Genomic DNA, 22,246 nt, shown 5'->3' with positions numbered 1-22,246 from the left:
TGGGGTAAAATTTTTCCTTATTAAAACAATCAAAAAATGAACAACAACAAAAAATCCCAAAGGTTTATGAGAAAGCAATAGTAGCAAAAACGATAACAACAAAATTATTTAAGGTCCATACACAGGTCTGCCTAGAAATCAATAAAAGTGTTTACAAATCACACTTATTATGGGGCAATTACTTTACTAAGATATATTAAAATATTGTTAAAATAATTTGAATCTAGGATTTTTTAAGCCAATTATAAAATTACAAATATTTTACCACACATAGAGAGAAGCTTTAGAACACATTTTTTTAAAGCAAATGATTTATAGATGTTCAGACTAGAACAAATTCCCACAACAGAAAGGTATCCTCCAAATATCTCTAATAAGCACTACTTAATTCCATCCTGTACCTTGGGCATGTGGCAGCTAGTGTAGCATCTGCCCTAGAGCTTTCTTCCACATTCTCAGATCCTCCAGGACAAGAATAAAAACGTCTTAAGGCACAGATTCAAAATCCCATTTCTCCTGGCCCGGCTACTGTTATTTTTATAGTATTAAGACATGTAAGTTCTAGCTAATTTACCTTCCTGTAGCTAAAGCTTACTTGTAATCTCTTAAGGTGAACCTTGAATCCTGCCTGGTCTTAGAGTTATAAGAATATCTGTACCTACGACAATCAACTGGTTCAATCCATTGAGCACAGACTTTCGCACTTTGGTGATCTCGTTCTCATGGACACGCAGCTCCTGAAGAGTTTTGGGCATTTTCTCTGGCAATTCCTTCAGTTGATTCTTGGACAGATAAAGTCGTTCCAGTTTCACCAAAGGTGCAAATGCCCCAGGGCTGATTTTGCTAATTTTGTTGTTGATAAGAATCAACGTCTGTAGGCAGTGAACAAAAGCAACATCTTAATTCCAAAACCTTCCACACATAAATATGTATGTAAAGCAGGGGTGTGGTTTATTCATTCCATTCATGGGACTAGCAGAGAAATCTGCAAAATTAGAAGAAATCAGAAAAAAATTAAACTGATCTGCTTCCTTTATTTGAAAACATATGTGGACCTGAACACCAGGAGTAAAGGGGAGAGAAATTTGATAAAATACAGATTATAGATAGATAGAGATAGACATACTTAATTTTTAAACAATAAATACTCCAAAATATTGAAATTACTAGAGTGACCTGTAAAGAATCGTGTGCCACAGGCATCCATTCTCCAGTCAGCTTTTCAACCTAAAAGTCCATCTTCATTGGTTGTTGTCATGGATTCCACTACAAAGGGGTGGCACTAATTTATAACATCACAAACAATGCAAGAGAGTAACATTTTCTTGCAGCCTCACAGAGTTAGATATAATTGCCTTCTAAAAGTTTGCCAAATTAGCACATTATGTTGTAGCTCATTGCTTTACTTTGCATTTCCTCGTCATTTGAGAGGTTAAACAAATTTCCTTTTTTATTTTGCTACCATTTATTGTTTGGAGGAAAAGGATTGCTTGCTCACAAAACTTCACATTTTTCTTAAGTTTTTTTTTTTTTTTTTTTGCAGTACGCGGGCCTCTCACCATTGTGGCCTCTCCTGTTGCGGAGCACAGGCTCCAGACGCACAGGCCCAGCGGCCATGGCCCACGGGCCCAGCTGCTCCGCGGCATGTGGGACCCTCCCAGACCGGGGCACGAACCCATGTCCCCTGCATCGGCAGGCGGACTCCCAACCACTGCGCCACCAGGCAAGCCCATTTTCTTAAGTTTTAATGTATTTTAATAACTGGTTTACAGAATAAAGGTATAGATAATAGGATATGCAGAGACAATATATTTTTCTTCTGTTTTTGCCCTTTTTACATATAAGGGCTTTATGTAGTTAAATATGTCAAATATGTTATTTTGGGGGTAATTTAAAAATGTTTCTGAGTTCCATTCATATAGGAAGTTACTTGTATCCATTATTGTTATACTATAGATATTGCTACACCTACTTTTGGACTACCTCATTCTCCAACACTGATATTATTTTAAGTCAATTTATCAACTAATCCTAAGGAATTTAGGATAATTTTATCAAGGTTCAAGAAACTTGTATTTTCAATTGTAGTACATTTTTAGGAGCATATGAAAATGGAGAGAGGCAAAATAGGAACTAGAGTAATAGAACAGTGAGAACTTTCTGTCTCAGAAATGCAGGACTACTTTCTGAAGGTAACAGCTGGTTTAATGACCCATGTACATCCTCATATAGTTCACATTATTTGACTAATTAAAACTTATTACAAGTAACATAATCTTTTAAATAATCCTAACAGGTACATTGGTTGATTAAAACAAAATCCTAGGAAATTTCAAAGACTATTACAGAAAGTTCAAAACCCATGAGGGTTAAAGTCATAGGAAATTGATATTAACAAGCAAAATGTCCAGAAAATCAGTAAAAGCCAGAGCTAGAGGAGAGAAGAGAGAACTTGCATCATTAAAAGGCAGCCAAAATGGTGGATGCTTAATTATAAAGGCAAAGGCCGTCCTTAATTGCCACCCATGCAAGAAAATTCTGAAAGACCGATACAATTAAATGAATTAAACATGGTCTGAAAATCTGTCTTATTTTACGTTAAATGTTGAAACCTATTATGAAGAATCAACCTGCTGATGTGTTATCTGAAATTTCAGGTAATAAAATATTACTTCTTTTCCTAGATGATAACTAGACAATGTCTCTACTGGTGAGTACGCTGTAGTAACAATAACTGCTGCTAAATTTTGGGGTGGTGTGACATTTGTTCCCAATTATTTTTTCAGTAAAGTAGAAACTATAATAACACCTACAGGGGGTTGTTGTGAGGATTAAAAAATGATCATGCATATAGTTTGCTTCTTTGGAAAGCACCTTTCAAATGTCATTGTTGGTTGAAAGGTCTAGTCCAGCAAAAAGCATTTCCACTTTCAGAATAAAATAAATGTGAAAAATGAATCAACCATACAAATTTTGGTCATCATGATGTAAAATGTTAAGATATATATAAATTAGAGCTTTATCTAAAACAGATCCATATGTGAAAAAAGGTACTCATGTATATACAGTACTGCTAAAGATGGTTAATGTTAGTTTCATATACAGGGAAATGTATTTAAGAAAGCATAGTTATAATATTACAACAGGTAATGGAAAGATGTCAACATAGGAAAAAACTGACTAATTACATTGGCTAATGACAAAACAGAGAAAGAATCAAAGGTGAACCGCAGATATTCTTCAGGAGATCAGCTGATGAAAAAATGAATCACAAGGGCTTCCCTGGTGGCGCAGCGGTTGGGAGTCTGCCTACCGATGCAGGGGACACGGGTTCGTGCCCCGGTCCGGGGAGCGGCTGGGCCCGTGAGCCAAGGCCGCTGAGCCTGCGCGTCCGGAGCCTGTGCTCCGCAACGGGAGAGGCCACAATAGTGAGAGGCCCGCGTACCGCAACAAAAAAAAAAAAAAAAAAAAAAAAGAATCACAAGTAGAAATGGATTATCATTAGTTAGGTAAGAGGACGAGAGAAGTCCAATTAGGAGAGACCTTGTTGCTCAAGGGTCAGGAAATGCCTTGAGTACTATTTAACCTGAAATTGAAGCCCAGGCTCAAAAAATCAGGACTGCCTACTTCTCTGGTGACTAAAGAAAAGTGATCTAGCCTGGTAGGTAGGGGAGAGGTGACGAAAAAAGTGACTGGCCATAGAAATAGACTGGAAGGGGGAGTAAAAGCATTTTTACCACCTTCATCAAAGAAAGTGGTCAAAAGGTATAAACTTACAGTTATAAGACAAATAAGTACTGGGGATGTAATGTACAACATGATGACTATAGTTAACACTGCTGTGTGGTATGCCTGAATATTGCTAAGAGAATAAATCCTGAAAGCTCTCGTCACAAGGAAAACATTTGTTTTTCTTCTTTTTTTTAATATCTGTATGAGATGATGGATATTAATTAAACTTATTATGGTAATCACTTTGTAATATATGTATGTCAAGTCATTATACTGTACTCCTTGAAGTTATGTAGTGCTGTATATCAATTATATTTCAATAAAACTGAAAAAAAATGTTGAAACCCGACTTAATAGTATGTACAATTTTCTCCAAAGCCATTTATGTAGGGCTCACACTGTACCAGGTGTTGTTTAAGGGATTTTATTGTTACTGTCATATTTACAGGCAATTTATAAGTGCACAGACTCAAGCCAGACTGTTCCCGAGGTTCGATCTCAAACTCTGGCTCTTATTTGTTGTGTGACAGTAAGCAAGTAACATAACCTCACTGTGCCTGAGTATCCTCATCTGTGTTAAAGGTGTTCTCAAGAGTGTCTACCTCATTAAAATAGTTATAAGAATTAAACAAGTTAATGTATACAAGATATTAAGAACAGTGCCTAGTATATAGTAATGGCTAAAGAAGTGTTTGCTATTATTCAATCTTTGACAATTTTTGTTTATTTTTAATTAAAAACTTTAAAAATTAGATTTATTAAGCTTTAATTCAAAGGAAATATATTGAATGTTGATATTATTATACTGAATTTTCCATTACTTTATAGAATAATTATTTATTTTTTTCTGCTATATATAAGTATACAACTACTCTTAAGCAATATATACTGCTCATAGTGAGGCACGGTTGTAAATTAATAAAATTATTGAGAAAAAGGAAACATTTTTCTGTTAAATCCTTTCTATTTTAATCCTTGGTAAATTTTTATTTCTCTCCCTTCTCATTCAAGGGTGGCTTTCCTGGCTGAAATTATGATGTTTATTTGCATAATAACAGGGATAGAAATGGTCATGAATGAAAGAGTAAGAGAAAAATAGCTGTTTAACATCCTCTAAATGGTTAGAAGCTCTAATGAACTCTGTCTTCTTCCAGTGTATACTTTAAAGCAGAAAGAAAGAGATTGCCAAGATGATAATTTGCCTAAAAACATACTTAGCAGGAGACGTGGAAAAGAAAGAACACATTGTTACAAACACCAGACTTAGTGAGAATGTCACAGAAACTAGGTATCTCTTATTTAAGGTATGAGGAGTTTAAAAAAATTATTGAGATTATACTTAAACATACAGGAAGTTGGGTATAAGAGAATTTTCCTTCCTTAAAAAAGTAGCTTTAGGCTAAAGTTATGCAAAAAAAATGAAGCTTTTTCATATTTTAGTTTATTGAAACTAATATATTCATTTTTATTATCACCTCTTTTAACTTATTCCAATGATAGTTTAAATACTCACTGACAAACTTTGTTGGTACCTCCATCATTTCACTCCCAGTGAAATCATAACATGAAAGCAGAGAGAAGGTGAGTAGGGGCCCATGTCCAGTAGCCTATCAGTGGAGAAGGATCCCATTGGTCCAGGGCTCGAGATCTCCAGCACAAGCCTTACCTTCCACTACTTTGGAGCCTGTATCTTTCACTTTAGCCATCTTCTCTTTTTGTCTGCTGCTCATTTTCTTCTGCCTTTCCTTTCCTCTTGCACAGAAAACTCTCTTCTCTTCCTTTCAAAATTCTGCTAATCCTCTATGAACCCTTTGTTCCATATTCTCCAATAACATTAACTGGGTAACCTGATATGAGAGCATGTCTTTTTCTTCTCTTACTTAGTGCCTGAAATATTCACTACTTATATCGTAATGTGCTTATATTGTTGGATACTTCAGTAATTTGATGATGCCATTTTATTACTTGCTATTATTTTTGTTAACTGTTCCATGGGCAATCTTAAAATCTCAAGGAAAAATTCTTTGCTTCCTTTTAAAAAGTTGGTAAATTGGGCTTTCCTGGTGGCGCAGTGGTTGAGAGTCCGCCTGCCGATGCAGGGGACACGGGTTCGTGGCCCGGCCCGAGAGGATCCCACATGCCGTGGAGCGGCTGGGCCCGTGAGCCATGGCCGCTGAGCCTGCGCATCCGGAGACTGTGCTCCGCAACGGGAAAAAATCTGGTAAATTTTCTCCTAATGGATAAATGTTTATTGCTTTTCTCATCTTGGCTGTCAGAAAGTTGATAACTAAATCTTGCCTTGATCATGCCATCTCTTTTCTGCTGGAATCCTGACTGTGTAGACTGGATGTGTTACATTACAATAGAGTAGAAGTAAGTGAAAAAGCAGAATAAAAACACAGATACAGATAAGGATGCAGCATGCATAATCTTAAATACAAAGCAAAATATATAGCTATATAGACATTTATTTTTTTCTCTTGGTGCCATTCTTTGAGCCTTTACAAAGCCATTTGCATGTCTTAGAAAATGAATGAAAGAAAACAAAAGAAACAATGAAATAAAATAATACTAAGATCAGTCCATTTTGTGTTTTGTTCCACTATTGAAGTACATTCTAATTGGGAAGATAAAGATTTTTATTGATAAAATGTGTGAGAAGATTAAGATATAACATATCTTTTAGAAAGCCAATACTAAAGTTATATGAGGTATATGTAAGAAAATTGGATGCTTTTTAGGGGTTAATGAATATGGTGCTTTGCTCCTTTATCACCCCCTAAAAAGAGAATTTAATAAACACTTATGTGCTTATTTATTACCATATGGTAATCTTGGCCTTACCTAAGTTTTGTTTTCAAAAATACTTTGAGTAAGATCTTGTTATAACTCAAATAAATCATAATTCTTACGTGAAGGTTCTTCAGGTTCTTAAAGTCTCCATCTTTGATTTCAGTTATTTTGTTGTTTTGCAGGTCCAGCAGTGCAGTGTCAGGGGGAAGATCTTTTGGCACTTTTTCCAGACCTAGCATGAGAGTAAAAGCAATGTGCACTCAGTGAAAAGGGACACATGGCTACAGAATCACAAAGGATGGTTTACAGAGAAATCAATGTTTCAATGATAGTTTTACTGCTACCATAGTTTTCTTCTTCTAGAAATTATATCAACTGTAGTTTAAAATATCTGTTCTATCTTTTCCAACGAAGTCAAATGATTTTTTAAAAAATCATAAACAGGTACATTATTTACCCCATGTAATTACTCTTCTGCATAATAGGAAAATTAATATTTTGTAAGGTGTGGTTCAAATGTCTCAGTACACAGTGTGTTTTACCTCATTGTTCTTGTTTTAGAAAATCATTCCTTTGATAAGTGTTAAGTGGGAGTGATTTGTAAACCTGTATTTTTCTACATAGATATCCTTTTTTCAATCTTATGTAAGCATGCAGGTAAATTATCATGGTAACCATATTTCTATCTTCATATTGCCATGAAAATTACAGAAAATGTATCTGAAATACCAACTTCTGATTTCTTTCCCCCCCAAATTTTTTTGTTCACATTATCACTGTTCTGTTGATAATGGCAAAAAGTCTAGTTCCCAATTCAGTGATCAGCTATGGTTACAAATTTGAATATCAAAGTGCAGGTAATTCTGCACATGCATAAATATATTCCAAGAACTCACTACAGAAATAGTTCACAGAGAAATAACAAAACTGAAGTGTTTTCAGCGATGAACAGCAAACCACCAGAACAGCTACTTTGTAGGAGGATATTTAACTGCACTATACACTCATGATCACTGCCATTTACAGAAATGTCAGTTTGCTAATTTCATGCAATTAAGAGTGGTAGACTTCTGCCAAATCTTTGATAATTAGTGTTCTTCAACGCAGAAAAGGCACATTTCCTTTCATTTGGAGAAAAGTTACTGCCTACATTTCATCATTACTTCGTGGGCTTCTTTGTCAAAGTCTTAATTCCCACTTATGCTTAGTTTTATACATTGTTGAACTTATATTATAGTGGCCCCCTTAACAATTGTTCAATGCCAAAGTGAAGATACATTTCAGATGTGAAGAGAAAATGATATATCTGGATGGCTGACAATTTTGATTATGTCATCCTAGAATTTTATAGTAATAGGAACTGCTTGGGGTGAATTATTTACATCTTTTCCCTGAAGATTTAGCATAAAAAAAACCAGGCTTGTGGTTTCTGCAGCTTAGTTCTTAGAGAGTTGTTATAATGATTAAAATCATAATCCTACAATCTTCTCTGAATTACTAGAAAATTCATATTCATTTGAGGGACTTCACATATCAGCACTTTATTATTAAAACTTTATTTAGCTTTAAATTTATTTAAAAAATTGAAAATATGTTATCTCATTTACCTCACAGCAATCCAATGAGACAGGTAAGGCAGTATGATAATATCATTTTTTCAGATGAGTTTTAGAAAAAGTTCAGTGACATGAACAAGCTCATGTAGCTAGGAGTGACAAAATGCAGATGAAAAGCCTAATCTCCTGGCTTCCAACAGGATATATTTTTTTCCTATCATACTTATTTGTATCCCCAACAAGAATTATTCTGACATCAGACCCAATAACATGCTGTATATTTAAGGGCTAGACAAGGTATTGGGGTATTAACTAGCTCACTCAAAAAGTATAGGCAGAATACAAAGGGGAAATTATCCTAGCTAAGAGTTCTTAGAATGTCACAAAGGGAAGGACCATTGAGTATCAGCTAATCTATGGTTTCCAAATTCTGATCAGGTAGACTCTATGATGAGGTTCTTATCAGTCTATATCATAATCAGAAAACTATGAGGGCAATTTGGTTAGCTTTAATGTAAATTATTAGACACACATACACATGTACACACACACATTTCTGAGACTAGCTCCTGCCTCCATTTTAAATATACCTTCTTTAAAAAAATGATTGTGATAGCAGATGTCAGGTTGTTGTTATTTTCTTGGATTTGGTTTTGACCTTCATAAGAAAGTAACTTGTTCAACATTCAAAAAATTTTACTTGTCCCGGAAATCAGTAACTTTCAAGCCAGTCTAATACTCTCTTTTCATAGGTAAAGAAACAGAAACCCAATGAAGTTAAGTGGCTTCTCCACAGTGCCTCATGGCTAAACTAAACCAAGAACAAGAGGCATGAGTCCTCACTCTAGAACTACCTGATATGCCATGGATGCATGGAAACGATGTACATATTTTTAAAAGATGCTGATCTACACTGTCCCCTGAACATACTGTGCTTATTCCCAGCTACTCATTTTGTTCATATAATTTGTTTTATGGAATACTCCACCCACTCATTTTCTTCCACTTCCGTTCTAACAGTCCTTTAAAGTGTACCCACTATCCCAACCCCCCTCTATAATATTTGTCATAACCACTCCAGAAAACAAACTCCTCCAAAATTCTGATCTATCAACTTATTATGTGTTATACCACATTTTAGTTTTCTTTCTTTTCTGTAAGTTCTGGGTAAGTAAGGACAAATGACTATTTTTCATGAGAGCTTTGATCTTACTGCCCTATGTACAGAAATAAATTTTTGACTGATTAGTTTTAAAATCATAGTGTATTCTGCTGTCCCATTGTGAAAAGTTCATGGCCATGGCTTCAAGATCTTTTCTGCTATGTTTTGTTACAACCATCTCTTCACATCCTTCTTTCATAAAGTTACATATTCTCATAGTAAATCTCCCAAATTATTAGGATGCAACTGGCTCAGAATTCAACAAGCTAGTCTATAAAATAATTCCCTACTATAGTGCATAGCAGAGTCCCAACTCCTGGTACCTGTAATTATTATCAATAATGAGAAGAGAGGGTAAAACTCTATCTTGCTGATTATTAGTCTGTAAGTCTGTGACAAATGATTGTTTTTTATTTTCTGTACAATACAATTATAATGCATATTATCCTGAAAGCTGCAATCTATTTTTCAGTTGTTATCACACACAGATTTTTCACCTAACGCACTTGATTCTGAGTTGGTTTTTCTTGTCAGTCATTTTGTGGGCTTGTTATAGTCATCATTTTTCCCATGAAGTTCAAGACCTTTGGACAACTCGTCTACCAAGCCCCCCACCTTTGGATGATAACTCCTCAGTTTAGTAGGCACATATTCCCAAAAAACAATTAGACCCCCCCAAAAAGCTGTTCACGGTCAATTTAACCCTAGTTCAATTATGGCAAATCCTACAGGCTTGCAAATCTGTAAAGTATCAGTCTTTGTTTATATTAGGATATTCTTTCCTTTCTTTCCCTCCCTCCCTCCCTGCCTTCCTTCCTCCCTTTTTTCCTCCCTCCCTTCCTCCCTCCCATCCTTTCTGCCTTCCTTGGCATTAATTATATCTCCCATCTTATATGTTCTTATTCAATACACACTTGTCCAACCCCATCAAAAAATGGAGTCAAATTCCTGTCCCTTCAAATGTGGCATGGCCTTATGATGTCTCTCTGACCTAATGGAACGTGGTGAAGGTGACAGAGCATGACTTCCGGAGCTAGGTCAGAAAAGGTTGTTCAGCTGCTACCCAATTCTTCTGGGATGCTCGCTCTGGGGGCATCGAGGGGTCATGTAAGAAGTCTTTCTACACTGAGACCACTATGCTGGAGAGGCCATGTGAGACACTCCAGATGACAGAAGAGCTGAGCTCCTAGGCAACAGCAGAACACACTGCCAGTCATGAGAGTGAGCTGTCTTAGGTCCAGTCTGGGCCATCCTCCCCATGGCTATGGCCTCAGCCAACACCTGACTACAAATGCATGAGAGACCCCAAGTGAGAGCAGCCCTTCTAAGCCCTGCTCAAATTCCCTGTAGCTTAAATCATGAGCAAAATAAAATGATTTTTTAAGTCACTAAGTTTTGAGGTAATATTTATTCAGCAATAGTAACAGGAAAAAAGTGGTTTCCTAAATTTAATTATTTTTCAATGAGCATTCTGTAATATAATTCTAAATCTCCCATCAAAATGCAATTATTTTCAAGGCTAGACTGAATTATTTAGTTGCTCTTCCAAATTCAGTAAAGGAAATTTTATCTTCTTTAAAATAGGGTTATTAATTAAAGTAAATAAAACTCTATTTAAGACATTACCAGAAAGTCATTTCTGAAATAAAGGCTAATAAGAATTGTACTTTTTTTTTCTAGTTGTCTCAGTGATGAATGGTATTGTTGTGCTAGCAAATTTCATCAATCTGGTAAACATCATGTTGGACAAAGGCCAGGTCGTCCTAAAACATCATGCCTTTTTTTTGTTGTTTTCTGCCCTGTGGCAGGGGTCCAAACTCCAAGATTTATTCTTGTTGATTTCCAAAATGTTTTTATATTTCTGTCTTCAATTTAATAATTAGGTCAATGGTGATACACTTTAGTTTTGGCATATGATCAAAATAATATGTAGGAGTCCCAGCTCCATCAAAAACCATTTCTTCCAAAGGCAGGAATGTTTCCCTCTTTTCCTCTTAAAAAATAGCAATTCGACTCTGATGGCAGTTGGATTCAGAAATAATAGATCATCATTTTAATTCGATTCTCTTTCCAAATAACTTAAGGAAGGTTTAAGCTTCCTGGTTCTATAGTCATCCTCAAAAAGAATAAGAAAGGATACGCTACAGTTCCATGACTCCTAATTTCCAGTCAGCCATGTTCCACCCTGTTTCCAACTAGAGAGAATCAAGAATATTGTAGAACTATGCACTCATTCAAGCACTAAGCCATGCATATGTTAATTTATTCACTTATCAAGCATTTATTGATGTTTGAGAACCTACCAAGTGTAAGGCATTTTTTGGAGTGGAAGACCAAAAGATAAATTATCACCATGCTCTTCTTCTGGTAGAGAAAGTAAATATTTAAATAAGTAATTAAATATAATGAATAATTATTATCTATGTACATATAATTGATTACTGCAGAATCATCAAAGCAAATATAGATTACAGTGAAAGCACAGAAGTAGACAAGCTTCAGAATTTGCCTCAAAACCATCTTCAGACTGAGTCAAGGGTTAATTAAATCTTGAGTGTTACAGTGTAGCTGCTACAGGGCTTCTTCCTTTTGTTAAGACTAGATTGCAAACTGGGTTAATTCTTCTTTATCCTTATTTTCAAGGAAATATATAATTTTCTTGCTACTCTTTTGAAGGAGAAAACTTAAGATTAGAGGGTCTCCTGCATTTCCTCTTTCATCCAGGAAATTGATATTCTGACTAACCTATTCCCATCCTGTCCTCTGGAGCCAGAAATGATCTTCCAGAGGAGAATGCATCGCAGCTGCAGTCTAACCAAATGCCTTGATCCCACACAGCTGCCTCTTTCTCCCTCCTGGGACTAAGAAGGAAACCAGGGAAATGTCAGTTGTCAGTCAGGTCAAGGAGACAGATGCTTCCTTTGGTCTTCTCTGACCCCTCTCTTCCTCCTTCTCACCTTTAGCCCCTTGAGTCAGGGCTTTGGTTATCTGGATCACACCTGAGCATTCCTCTTGCTGCATCTGAGATCTGTCATACTCTATCCCTACCCAAAACTATTTTAGGCAACCCATGGGCATGCTCTGTGCACAGCCTCCTTCTTGCACCACATCTTAGAGATACCCTTTTGATGCATCTGAAACTCTGAATGAGAGTCACCCCACATCCCTGCTGCTGTAAAGCTAGATATAAACAATGAAAGCAACTAAGCTTCCAGCATTCTCTGCCCCTCTACAAATAGTCCTAATTTATTCTTCTAGGATGATTTCATGGAAGAAGTCTAATGGTTCATTTACTTCATGCATGAGATTTGCTTCTGGAAAACCAGTTTCCCCAAACAAGAGACAAGCTCTGGCATCTATGTCCCAAGTGGTGACCACTAACAAAATTTCTACCTATTGAGGGAAAATGATTAAAAAGAAGAAAACTAACTTTATGCAATTTAAAGGGTTGCACATTTTCCTGAGATTTTTAAAAAGTAAAACATCCTTTGCATTATGAGGTACATTTTAGGGACCATTAGTTATTTACAACGCTTTTGCTTGGCAAAATAAAATGTTTCATCTTCTGGCATCATGTCTAGAGGGCTAACTATGCAGGCTATGAATCATCTGTGATTATTAAATAGCCAAAAGCTTTATTGTTCTCTCTACTCAACCAAACCAATTTTGTTCAAAGGAATAGTATTTGGAGAATACTATTTTGATAATTATACAATTTTCTAATTTTTATCTATTTTGTGATGTGGCCTTCTTTGGGGGGAGGGGAGAGAAGGTGCTATTTTGTATCCAGCTTGACAAGCCATATACTTAGTGTTTCTCAATTTCACATAAAAATAAAGAACATCATGAGAAATAACTTCGTGTTATTAGCTGACTTTGTCTGAAATGGTCAACTGAACATAACAGTTACTATGAAAAATGTTTTTATAAATATTTTCTATTCTTACCTAATAAGGTAAGAGATATTCCCATTTATCCAGTGAGGAAACAGGTTTTGAAAGTTTCAAAGTTACAGGTAATAAATGGTAACTCAGGACTTGAGTTCAGAGGTGTTGAACTGCATGACCCAAGATCTTTCCACTATTAAATATTTTTAAGGCTATTTCAATTCTTTTGAAAGTTGTTTATAAGAAATATATCAATAAATATTCCTTTAATTTGGAAGAATAGTTAAAAAACAATACTTATGCTTATTTCACCTGGCAGGGCTGATGTGCCTTTAATAAATGAGATGAAGGTCGGTACCAAACAATGCTTCTTGGTGACACTTGATCCACAGATGAATGGCTGAGCCAAAGAGTACATAAGTAAGGGAACTGTCTTCCTTTAAGATACTAAGTACATAAAACAAAGCATCCAATCACAGGATTAATATTAGGGCATTCAGACAAGAATGAGTAACATTGTGGGATTATTATTTTAAGGAAACCCATAGGGTTCTGAATTTGCTAATCCTACGTTGACTTTTATATTGTTATTTTTATAAATGCTATAATTATGAGTGGATTTTTTATGTCTTAAGAGGATAGATAAAGAAAGACAAGAAGATATGGGTCTCATAAAATTCTGGTTCAAATTACAAGTTAAATTACAAGATCAGCCAAATAATTTGGCCAATATCAATGGAGAATTCATTACTTTCTTAGACTGGCTAAAATATGTGTTTACTTTTTCAATCCCCCATGCTCTAGAAAAACATATTATAATGCTATTCTGATAAGTTGGAACTAGGGACTAAAACAGTCAATGGATCTTCTTGAACACCTCAAGTTTCCCATGGACTGATTATTCAATTTTAATTTCACAGTTTTTATATCTTAGGTTTGAAAGAACTGTTTAAAATTTTGATGCTGTTTAACTTTGTCAGAAATACTTCTTACTGGCAAAAATAGTCAGACATTTGAATAAGACATGTTTGCTTATATTAAACATTATGTAGATAATAAGATGACAAAGCTCTATTGTCCTTCAACACTGAAGCTCCACTCTGCTCATTAAAAGCTCTAGCAAGAATAATCCTTAAGAAAATATTAGTCCTTGGTATAAATAGGCATTCACATTTCTCTCCCCAAAGTGCATTGCATTTTTTCTTTGCTGTAATAATTCAAGCTTCATGTTCAGATTACTAGAGAACTTAAAACAAAAAATAAAATAAACTGCATTGCCTTTACTATGAATGAGGTTGCCCGTTTCCCCTTCTCTGCTTTTTCCTATGCTTCTTTCATCTTTTACTCCACATAATCATCATATAGAAAAAAATGTATGGAGGCTCTACTATGGGTCAGGTACCTTACACAGATAATCGAATCTCTAAGACTGACTGTGATTTCTCTACAGATGAAAATGTCAAGTCTCTGAACAGCTTGCTGTGATCATAAAGGGAGCAGAGGCTATGCAGTAGTTGAAAATGAGAATACAGTGTTTTCTTTAAAGGCAGTGGATTGCTTTTCCTTTTTAAAAAAGTATTTTCTGTTTCAGAAATATCTGACTGACTTTTTGGACAATATATTTAAATATGCACATGTGAAAAAAAATAAAAGTAACTTGGTTGAGGCCATTGCTCATTGGAACTCAGTACTCCCCTTTAAACATGGTTCCCCAAAACGAATCATTATTACAATCTTAGCTACTACTTCTGTATACAAGATCAGTAAGCCCAAAGGAATGATGTACACTCTGGGCTCTTAGAGAAAAAGATAACTTGGAAAATGTTCTCATCTGAAAACAACACAAAATAAACAAAGCAAAACAATAACAAGGACAACCAAAAAACTGTATCATGAGACATCCACATCAGTGAACTTGATGTTCCCTAAGGCTACATTTTTCTGTTTAGTTTTGAGCAATAGGCTTGGGAGTTTTTTTGTGATAGACAATTAGAAAACTGTCCCAATGCTTTAATTAGAGTCAAGCTTTATGAGTTATTTATCATGAAAGCAAAGTAAAACCATATTTTTGGAAGAATAAAACTTCAGTGAAGTGACTGGACAAGGCTTCCTTAAAAATATCAACTCTTTATTGTTGATAATATGTGTAGTGGGGGGTAGTTATGGATCCTTTTAAACTTGTTCTCAGGCAAAGTGAGATTCAATTTGCATCACATTTCTTAGGAACTCGGCCATTTTTGCAATATTTGAAAAAACTTTACCACTAGTAATATCCATCATAGGGTGACTCCCTTCTTCAGATATTTTTAACACCATTATTTTCCTGTCTAAACCAGTAATGGAGGTAATCTCTAGATGCCATAAAAGTTTCTGTAGAATTTGCTAGTAATATAATTCCCCTTGTCTCTAATACACAATTCAAAAAAGGAATAACCACCACCAGTAGAATATCAGACCCACAAGAACTAGGACCATATTTGTCTTCCTCATCCCTTTCTCCCCAGGGCCCAGAACAGATCTGACCCGTTATGGGATCTCAATATATTTTCTGAGTTAATGAGTCAATTAATTAATCTAGTGGAAGTATCCTGGAGCCTTTATTTACACGTTTTATTTGGGTTTAAATGGCGACACAGTACATGCCAGCATGAAAGAACCTATCTCAAAGTGTTTGTTTTTCAGTTGTCACTATTTAACATGTTTTACATTTTCCTGGGTTCCTATATGTAGTTTATTCCAATTCTAGGAGTTAGTAGCAAATTTTCCTGCAAAATACTCCTAGAAAGCATATTCTGAATAAATATAGGATTTCAAAAGTAAGTGCTCTACAAAGCTATGGGGTTTATTCTATAAGGAAATGCACCATGGCAGAATCATTCTGTGCGGATTTTTTTTTTTTCTTTCCAGTAAGAAAAATGAACCAAAAAAAAAAGAGGAATGTGAATCAGCTGCCATGTAAACTAAATTCATTCCCTTTTGGCCCATCTGCTGGGGCTTCGAACTTTCTGGAGATTTATCTTCTGAGTATATTGCTTTTGGAATTCCCAGGCCAAATTTTTCTTGAAAGCTAATAAATCAAACTGTATTTACAGTGTTAGGATAAAGATATATGCTTCACGATTATGTTGAATATCTATACCACAACTTCGTTATAAAGATTTCCTTTGAAACTTTCTAAAGAATATAAACAGCTAGATTACAAAACGCCAAAGGCAGAGGCAAAACTAAGACCCAGGGATTAAGGGAGTCTTTTGGTACTTGAAAGATAAATTTCTGTTCTAAAAGTTTACTTGTTTTGCTCTTGATAACGCTGCATACTTTACAATTTAGTAATGTTCAAACTTTTATCTGGGCTAAGCCAAGAGTGGAGAGATCACCCAGGTTTTCTTAATATCTAAGATTTCATGAGAGCAAATCATCAAATTAAAATAAGGTATCACCCTGGAATCATAGAACATATTATTTTGTTCAAAATTTTATTTTACAGAATGGGAGCCATGAAGCTCAGAAAGATGATTTTCTTTTTAAGTGACTCTTCCAAGATTGCAAAGTGATGGAGTCCTGACTTAGAAGAAAGTCCCCTAACTTCAAAGCTGTTTCTTTCTCTCCTGCTCTGCTTCCCTTACTCCTCATTAGGTGGCACTGTCTCTCACATTTGGAATTGCAGAAATTAAAACTGAGAATGCTAAACTCCCACAGAAGCCATTCCCATGAATAAAGCAGACAAGGTAGGTAAAGAGAGCCTGCACCCCACTCACCCAAATCAGAACACTGGACAACTCGAAGATGGCATTGACAGCGGAAGGGGCACACTGGCACCTGAGGCTCTAATTCAGGAACTTCGTGAAAGCGGTCGTCCGGGCCTATCCCAGAAGCCTCATCTTCCAGCATAAAGTCAAATAAGCCTTTCTGCTGAAACGGTCCAGCCCAGGAAACTTGTGCGAGCAAGAGGAAGATGAAAGTCGCCTTCATGATTTATCTCATGTATTTTCACAACCAAGGAACCTAGGAAACAAATGAAAGGTTTAGAAGAGTAGCGTTGCCTAGTGTATGTGGTTACTCTTAAGTAACACCTGACAGTGGAATGAGCATAGAGAAAAGCATAAAAAGTAATATTTTATTTATTGTTAGGAGCAGAGCGTTAGAAATATATTTGGAAGGTAACAAGGTACATTAGAGACTAACTCGCACAGCTATTTACTTATGAAGAAAAATTTGAATAGTATTTAAATCTGCTTGGTTTAATTTGGGTCTGAATTAAGACCATGGGTTATATAGTCAAGCCACCTGCAAAACTGTTATGATGATAAACCACTTTGGAATTTTCAATGCTCACTCAACACAAGCCATGCCACAGTTAAATAAAGTTTTGTCTGTACACATGAGAGATCTCCAATTACTGCTTCAGAAATATCTCTGGAAGCCAATCTCATTTCTCCACCCCATTGTATTTATCTTGGTCCAGACCCTTCTCATCACTCCCTGAACAAGAGCTTCCAAATGGACTCAGCCTTGAATATTTCTTCTGCTCCAGGCCATCTTCCACTCTGCTGCCCAAGTCATCTTCTAAACATTAAATTTCATTGTATTAATTTTCTACCGCAAACCCTTTGTTGACTTCTCACAGCTTGCCAATAAAGTCTACATCCCCTTTGTTGCATATAAGACCATACATAATTTGATACCAACTGATACTTCAAGCCATATTTCTCTCCATTTTCTCTCTACTCCCAGTCTCTACCTCAAACCTGACACTCAAAGCTAATCACCATTTAAAATACCTACCTTGTAAGAGTGTTGTAAAGACTAAATGAGATAATGGGTTTCCCTTGCGTATTCCCTGGCTCATTCAGGCAGGATGCTGCTTTCTCTTCTATGCTCCCAAAGCATGTTGCTTACCTCTTTTAAAGATCTTATCACATTATATTGTAATTTGTTTCACATGCTTGGCCTGCCCCCCCCCACTAGAAGATGTACTCCTTCAGGGCGTGTCTTAATCTTTGTTGTGTACCAGGGCCTTGCACAATATTTTGCACATAAATGACTCAATTGACCGTCAATTTATTAACAATACACGTTATTCAATTTGTTCTAGGCAACCAACTAGTCTGATTTTTAAAAATATGACTATCTTTTTTCAATATCAAATTTCTAGCATAAGAAAGATATCAAATTGATAACCTCAACTTGGTATAAGCAAGATTCAGTTTTTAAAATAAATCTATTGGCTAGTTTCTCAAACTAATCATTTTTAATAAACTAATAAACATATATGGAAAATCCTATCTGATTTTTATATGACTTATATGTTATCTGATTTTACCAACAGGACTATTTTGTAAACAAATCGACAAACAGAAAGTATGATTTCGACAAATCCAGACAGTTTTTATCCATTCATTCAACAAGCCCTTATAGATATGTACATCTATGTTATTAAGTCGGTTGTTTAGTTGGCTGAAGTGAACTAAATGTATCTGAATAACAAAATCTTAATAAATCTGAATAACAATAAGTAGTTGATCATGGGGGAACAGTCTGTTTTTGAGTTCTTGTATTTTCAAACCCCACTGAAACTGCTCAAAGTATTCCCAGAACACATTGTAGATATTATCTTTAGTCTCATCATCTTTAATTGTACATTTATAAGGGTTCATATTAAAGTTGTACATTCATAATTAGAATTAGAGAATTATTTTCAGTCATTATCCAATTATAGCATATACAGAAAAGAAAAAGTCTTTGTATGCTCTAACCTTAATGTATCTTCTGGAAATGTTTGCCTAGATCTACTAGAGGGGAAACAAATGTTTTAAAATTTCTTACAATTTTATTCTTAGTTTGTATTTATTACTGACGCACCTCTCAGGCAGCACGTATGCAATACAGAATAGTGACTTTTCATTTATATAATACCACGAAGATTATTATTCACACTGCCCCTTTAAATTCAGTATCAGGTTTCCTTTAGAAACCCATTCCCACTCAGTTACTGCATTGCCTTTTAAAGGAGACCCTATTGTTTTGGCAGTGTTCCCTTGGACTGGATCTAAGGGAGTGGTTTTCTGTCTGTTTCACATTAAAATGCAATGTTTATGGTTTACCACAAATTTGCTAGCCTTGCATATTTAATGTCTTACAATTTTTGAGAAAAATGAAGCAAACTAATTGCAGATTTAATAAATAGCAACGAGAATTAATGCAGATGTCACTTTCTGATCTTTCTCCAGAGCAGAAAATGCCTGGTTCACAAATCCAAAAAAAGGAAATGCTAAACATTAGCTCAGAGGAATATTATCATTTACACTTGTTTACTCTTGTTAAAATGGTACAAATTCTCTACACAGTATTCTTTTTGGTTGAAGCTGAACCCAGACAGCATTTAAGCTTCCATTACTTACCATTTTGTGTGTGTGTGTGTGCACGCGTGTGCATGCATTTTAACCCTGAATGTCCTGGGGAAGAATAATATGTGTCCAGGTACTTTATACAAAGTCCTCCATGAAATAACTTCTTTAAATTAGTGTCATAGTACTTAAAAACTCAGCATCTTAAAACAATTAATGTGGGCTGTTGATACTGATGATTTCTTTAATCATTTCCTTCCTTTCTTAATAAATCAGAAAAATAAACAAAAAAACCCCAGCAGTTGCCCATGTAGACAGCAAGGAGACTATTCTTGAGATGATATGCTATTAAAATTTCATTTCAACTGTTTTAAGTATTCTTAGAATGTATGCCTCTTTTTAAAATGCTAATTGCTAAGAACATCACTACTTTACTAAAGCTCATTGCCATAATTTATGTGTTCTATCAAAAATAATAATTTCTGGTTTCTTAAACTACTCCATTTCATTATACCATTCAGATCAACATTTGTATGATGTCATTTAAGCCTTTGGTGTGATTTTCAAAGTCAAAATTTAACCCTCACGAGATAAGTGAAGCTGTAAATGCAGAGCAAATTAAATCCCCCAGCACTAGGTGAATTAAAACCTCAATAATAATAGAAATAAGTTAAAAATAAACAGTAAAAGCGGTATCCATCCATAAATAAAGGCTACTATAGGAGGCATTTGGTTCTTTTTCTGGCCAAAATAGCAATTTGAAGAAAAAGCCACAGGTATTTACATCACTGGGAGTCCATTTAACCAGTGGTCATCATGTTACCCTGTTTTGAAATTAGAAAGAAAAATAACCCACACTTTCATTTTATAGTGAATGTATCTTATAGTAAAATTTTATTTGCAGCGAACATTCTGGCAGGGTCTCTTCTTTACATTTAAGAAATTATGTAGCTAACTGTGAGATTATCTTAGTTCAGTCCTTAATAATCAGCATAAATATATTCAGTGTTTATTTTCACCTCTCTGGTGATAATTTCTATTATTTTCCAGTATACATTAGACTTCTATAAGTTATCACTAGAGTTCACTTCTCTGAGGTTTTAAAGTTCTTAAAATATACAAGAATTCAGGAGGAGAATAAATCCTTAAATATATAATCCAACTACGAATAATACGCCAATCTAGAATACTTTTCTATAAACATTTCCCAAAGAGCTAAACATTTAATTAGCACAAATAAAAAATATATCAATAAAGATAGTCATGGTGTTAGGTTATAGTTTCTTAAGAAACATCTTTGCAAGAACAGAGAGAAAGAACTAAAGCAATGCATTCAACCATTTTACCAAATATTTACTTTCTGTTTTCAAGCAATACTTGTTTAAAATGCTGCATAAAGGTTACTAAAAGTTTAGCACATATTGTTTGCTTTTTACCTCTTACCAAATAATCCCTTTTTTCTCAACTTGATCAAAGTTTTATTAGTCTGTAGCAGAGTTCAGGACAATTATTGAAAACCATACCTTTTAATCCGGGGATCTGCCACAGGAGCCCTCAAAGCTGAGATGTAATTACACTAAATATTCAGCCCAGGCAAAAGAGTTTGCAGGTGTGGAAAGGAGGAGGGGGCAGGTGCTGCTCTGTGACTGTCACTAGGTTGAAAACCTCCTGCTTCTACTCCATAGCACAGTTAAAAAATAAGGTTTCCCTCAATGAACACAATCCGGCTGACACCCACATTAGATCATATGGTAATGATATGTCTCTTGTATTGTAGCCAGAAATTTTATCGGCCTTTTTTTCTCCCCATTTAAATGCTTTATTCCTTTTTCATCTGCTTAAGATTCTAAACTTCTTCTGTAGTATAGCAGTGGAGCAACTTGACTTGGAATTTGTTTTACCGTGTGGATTCATTTCCCTAAAATTGTAACTAAAGGGTTTATTTCCCCACCCCCAACCCTACTCCTTTATCCAGCCTTTCTAGTCTTGTTTATAAGTCACATTTATCATATTACCGAAATGACAGTTTTTCTTGCTTTCAGGATGTGTAAGTCCAGCAAATGGAATGAAATTATTTTAAGTGTGGTCTGTGAAAATAAATGAGTAGTCATTCGGATTCTTACTTGCCCTGGGCTGTTTGTGCAAGTTCAAGTACTACGCTGTGGAGGTTTTCTATGTATTTTGAACGTATTTCTAAAGTGTCCTGGAAGAAAGCCATGGTTTTATATGAAAAGCATGTCATTTATTACTTTCCTTACTCATAGTTTAAAACCTTTCTTGTTGTCTACCAGTTGTGTGTGTGTGTTTTTTTTTAATAAAACACATAGATATTAGAAGTTGATCACAATTTAATTTAGCCTGTATATGAAAAATTTTATTTTCATAGACTACACTTTTATATAATTCAGAACTCTGAAAATGGCAATAAAGTCTATGGCTCTTTCCAAATTCAGTAAATAGAAAGTGCAAATTCAAGGAAAGATATTTATTCAGCCAGTGGAAGCTTTTTTGAGTTTTTGTAATTCCCTTGCTGGATGCTGTCAGTTCTCTGTGTGTGTCTCTATGTTTTGACTTGTATCTTTATGTCCTGGCCCCTAGGCTGTTACCAGGTAGAAACTTGAAATCAACATCTGTGAAACATGAGAGGATAACCTTCCCATCCTCCACCCTCCCTCCCTCCCTCCTCTAGCTATCTAAGTGCACAATTCTACAGTAAATATACTTTTGCCTTGATGAAATGTGAAGAAATTAAAATTTTGAGTGTGCATC

At 35.2% G+C, this 22,246-nt stretch overlaps 1 protein-coding gene across 3 annotated transcripts in view; it reads right to left on the bottom strand.

Moving 5' to 3' along the window:
• DCN (decorin) overlaps positions 1-21,307 on the bottom strand; it is a 35,658-nt gene extending 14,351 nt beyond the window's left edge. Inside the window, exons 1-4 of one of the 3 annotated variants that reach the window (XM_060164995.1) lie at positions 21,001-21,307; positions 16,889-17,135; positions 6,645-6,757; positions 659-872 (exon numbers count right to left, since the gene is read on the bottom strand). In XM_060164995.1, the coding sequence (XP_060020978.1) occupies positions 659-872; positions 6,645-6,757; positions 16,889-17,102 (541 nt within the window). In that variant the 5' untranslated portion in view covers positions 17,103-17,135; positions 21,001-21,307. Of the gene's footprint in view, positions 1-658; positions 873-6,644; positions 6,758-16,888; positions 17,136-17,315; positions 17,335-17,915; positions 18,067-21,000 lie in introns of those variants that run through there. The other 2 variants (XM_060164996.1, XM_060164997.1) reach the window with 2 other exon arrangements.
• Positions 21,308-22,246: the final 939 nt, after the last annotated feature.

Source organism: Lagenorhynchus albirostris, chromosome 11 (genome assembly GCF_949774975.1).
Source record: "Lagenorhynchus albirostris chromosome 11, mLagAlb1.1, whole genome shotgun sequence".
Taxonomy (NCBI): domain Eukaryota; kingdom Metazoa; phylum Chordata; class Mammalia; order Artiodactyla; family Delphinidae; genus Lagenorhynchus; species Lagenorhynchus albirostris.
The sequence above is the reverse complement of the archived record's forward strand: the minus strand, read 5'-3'. Positions and strand labels throughout refer to the sequence as shown.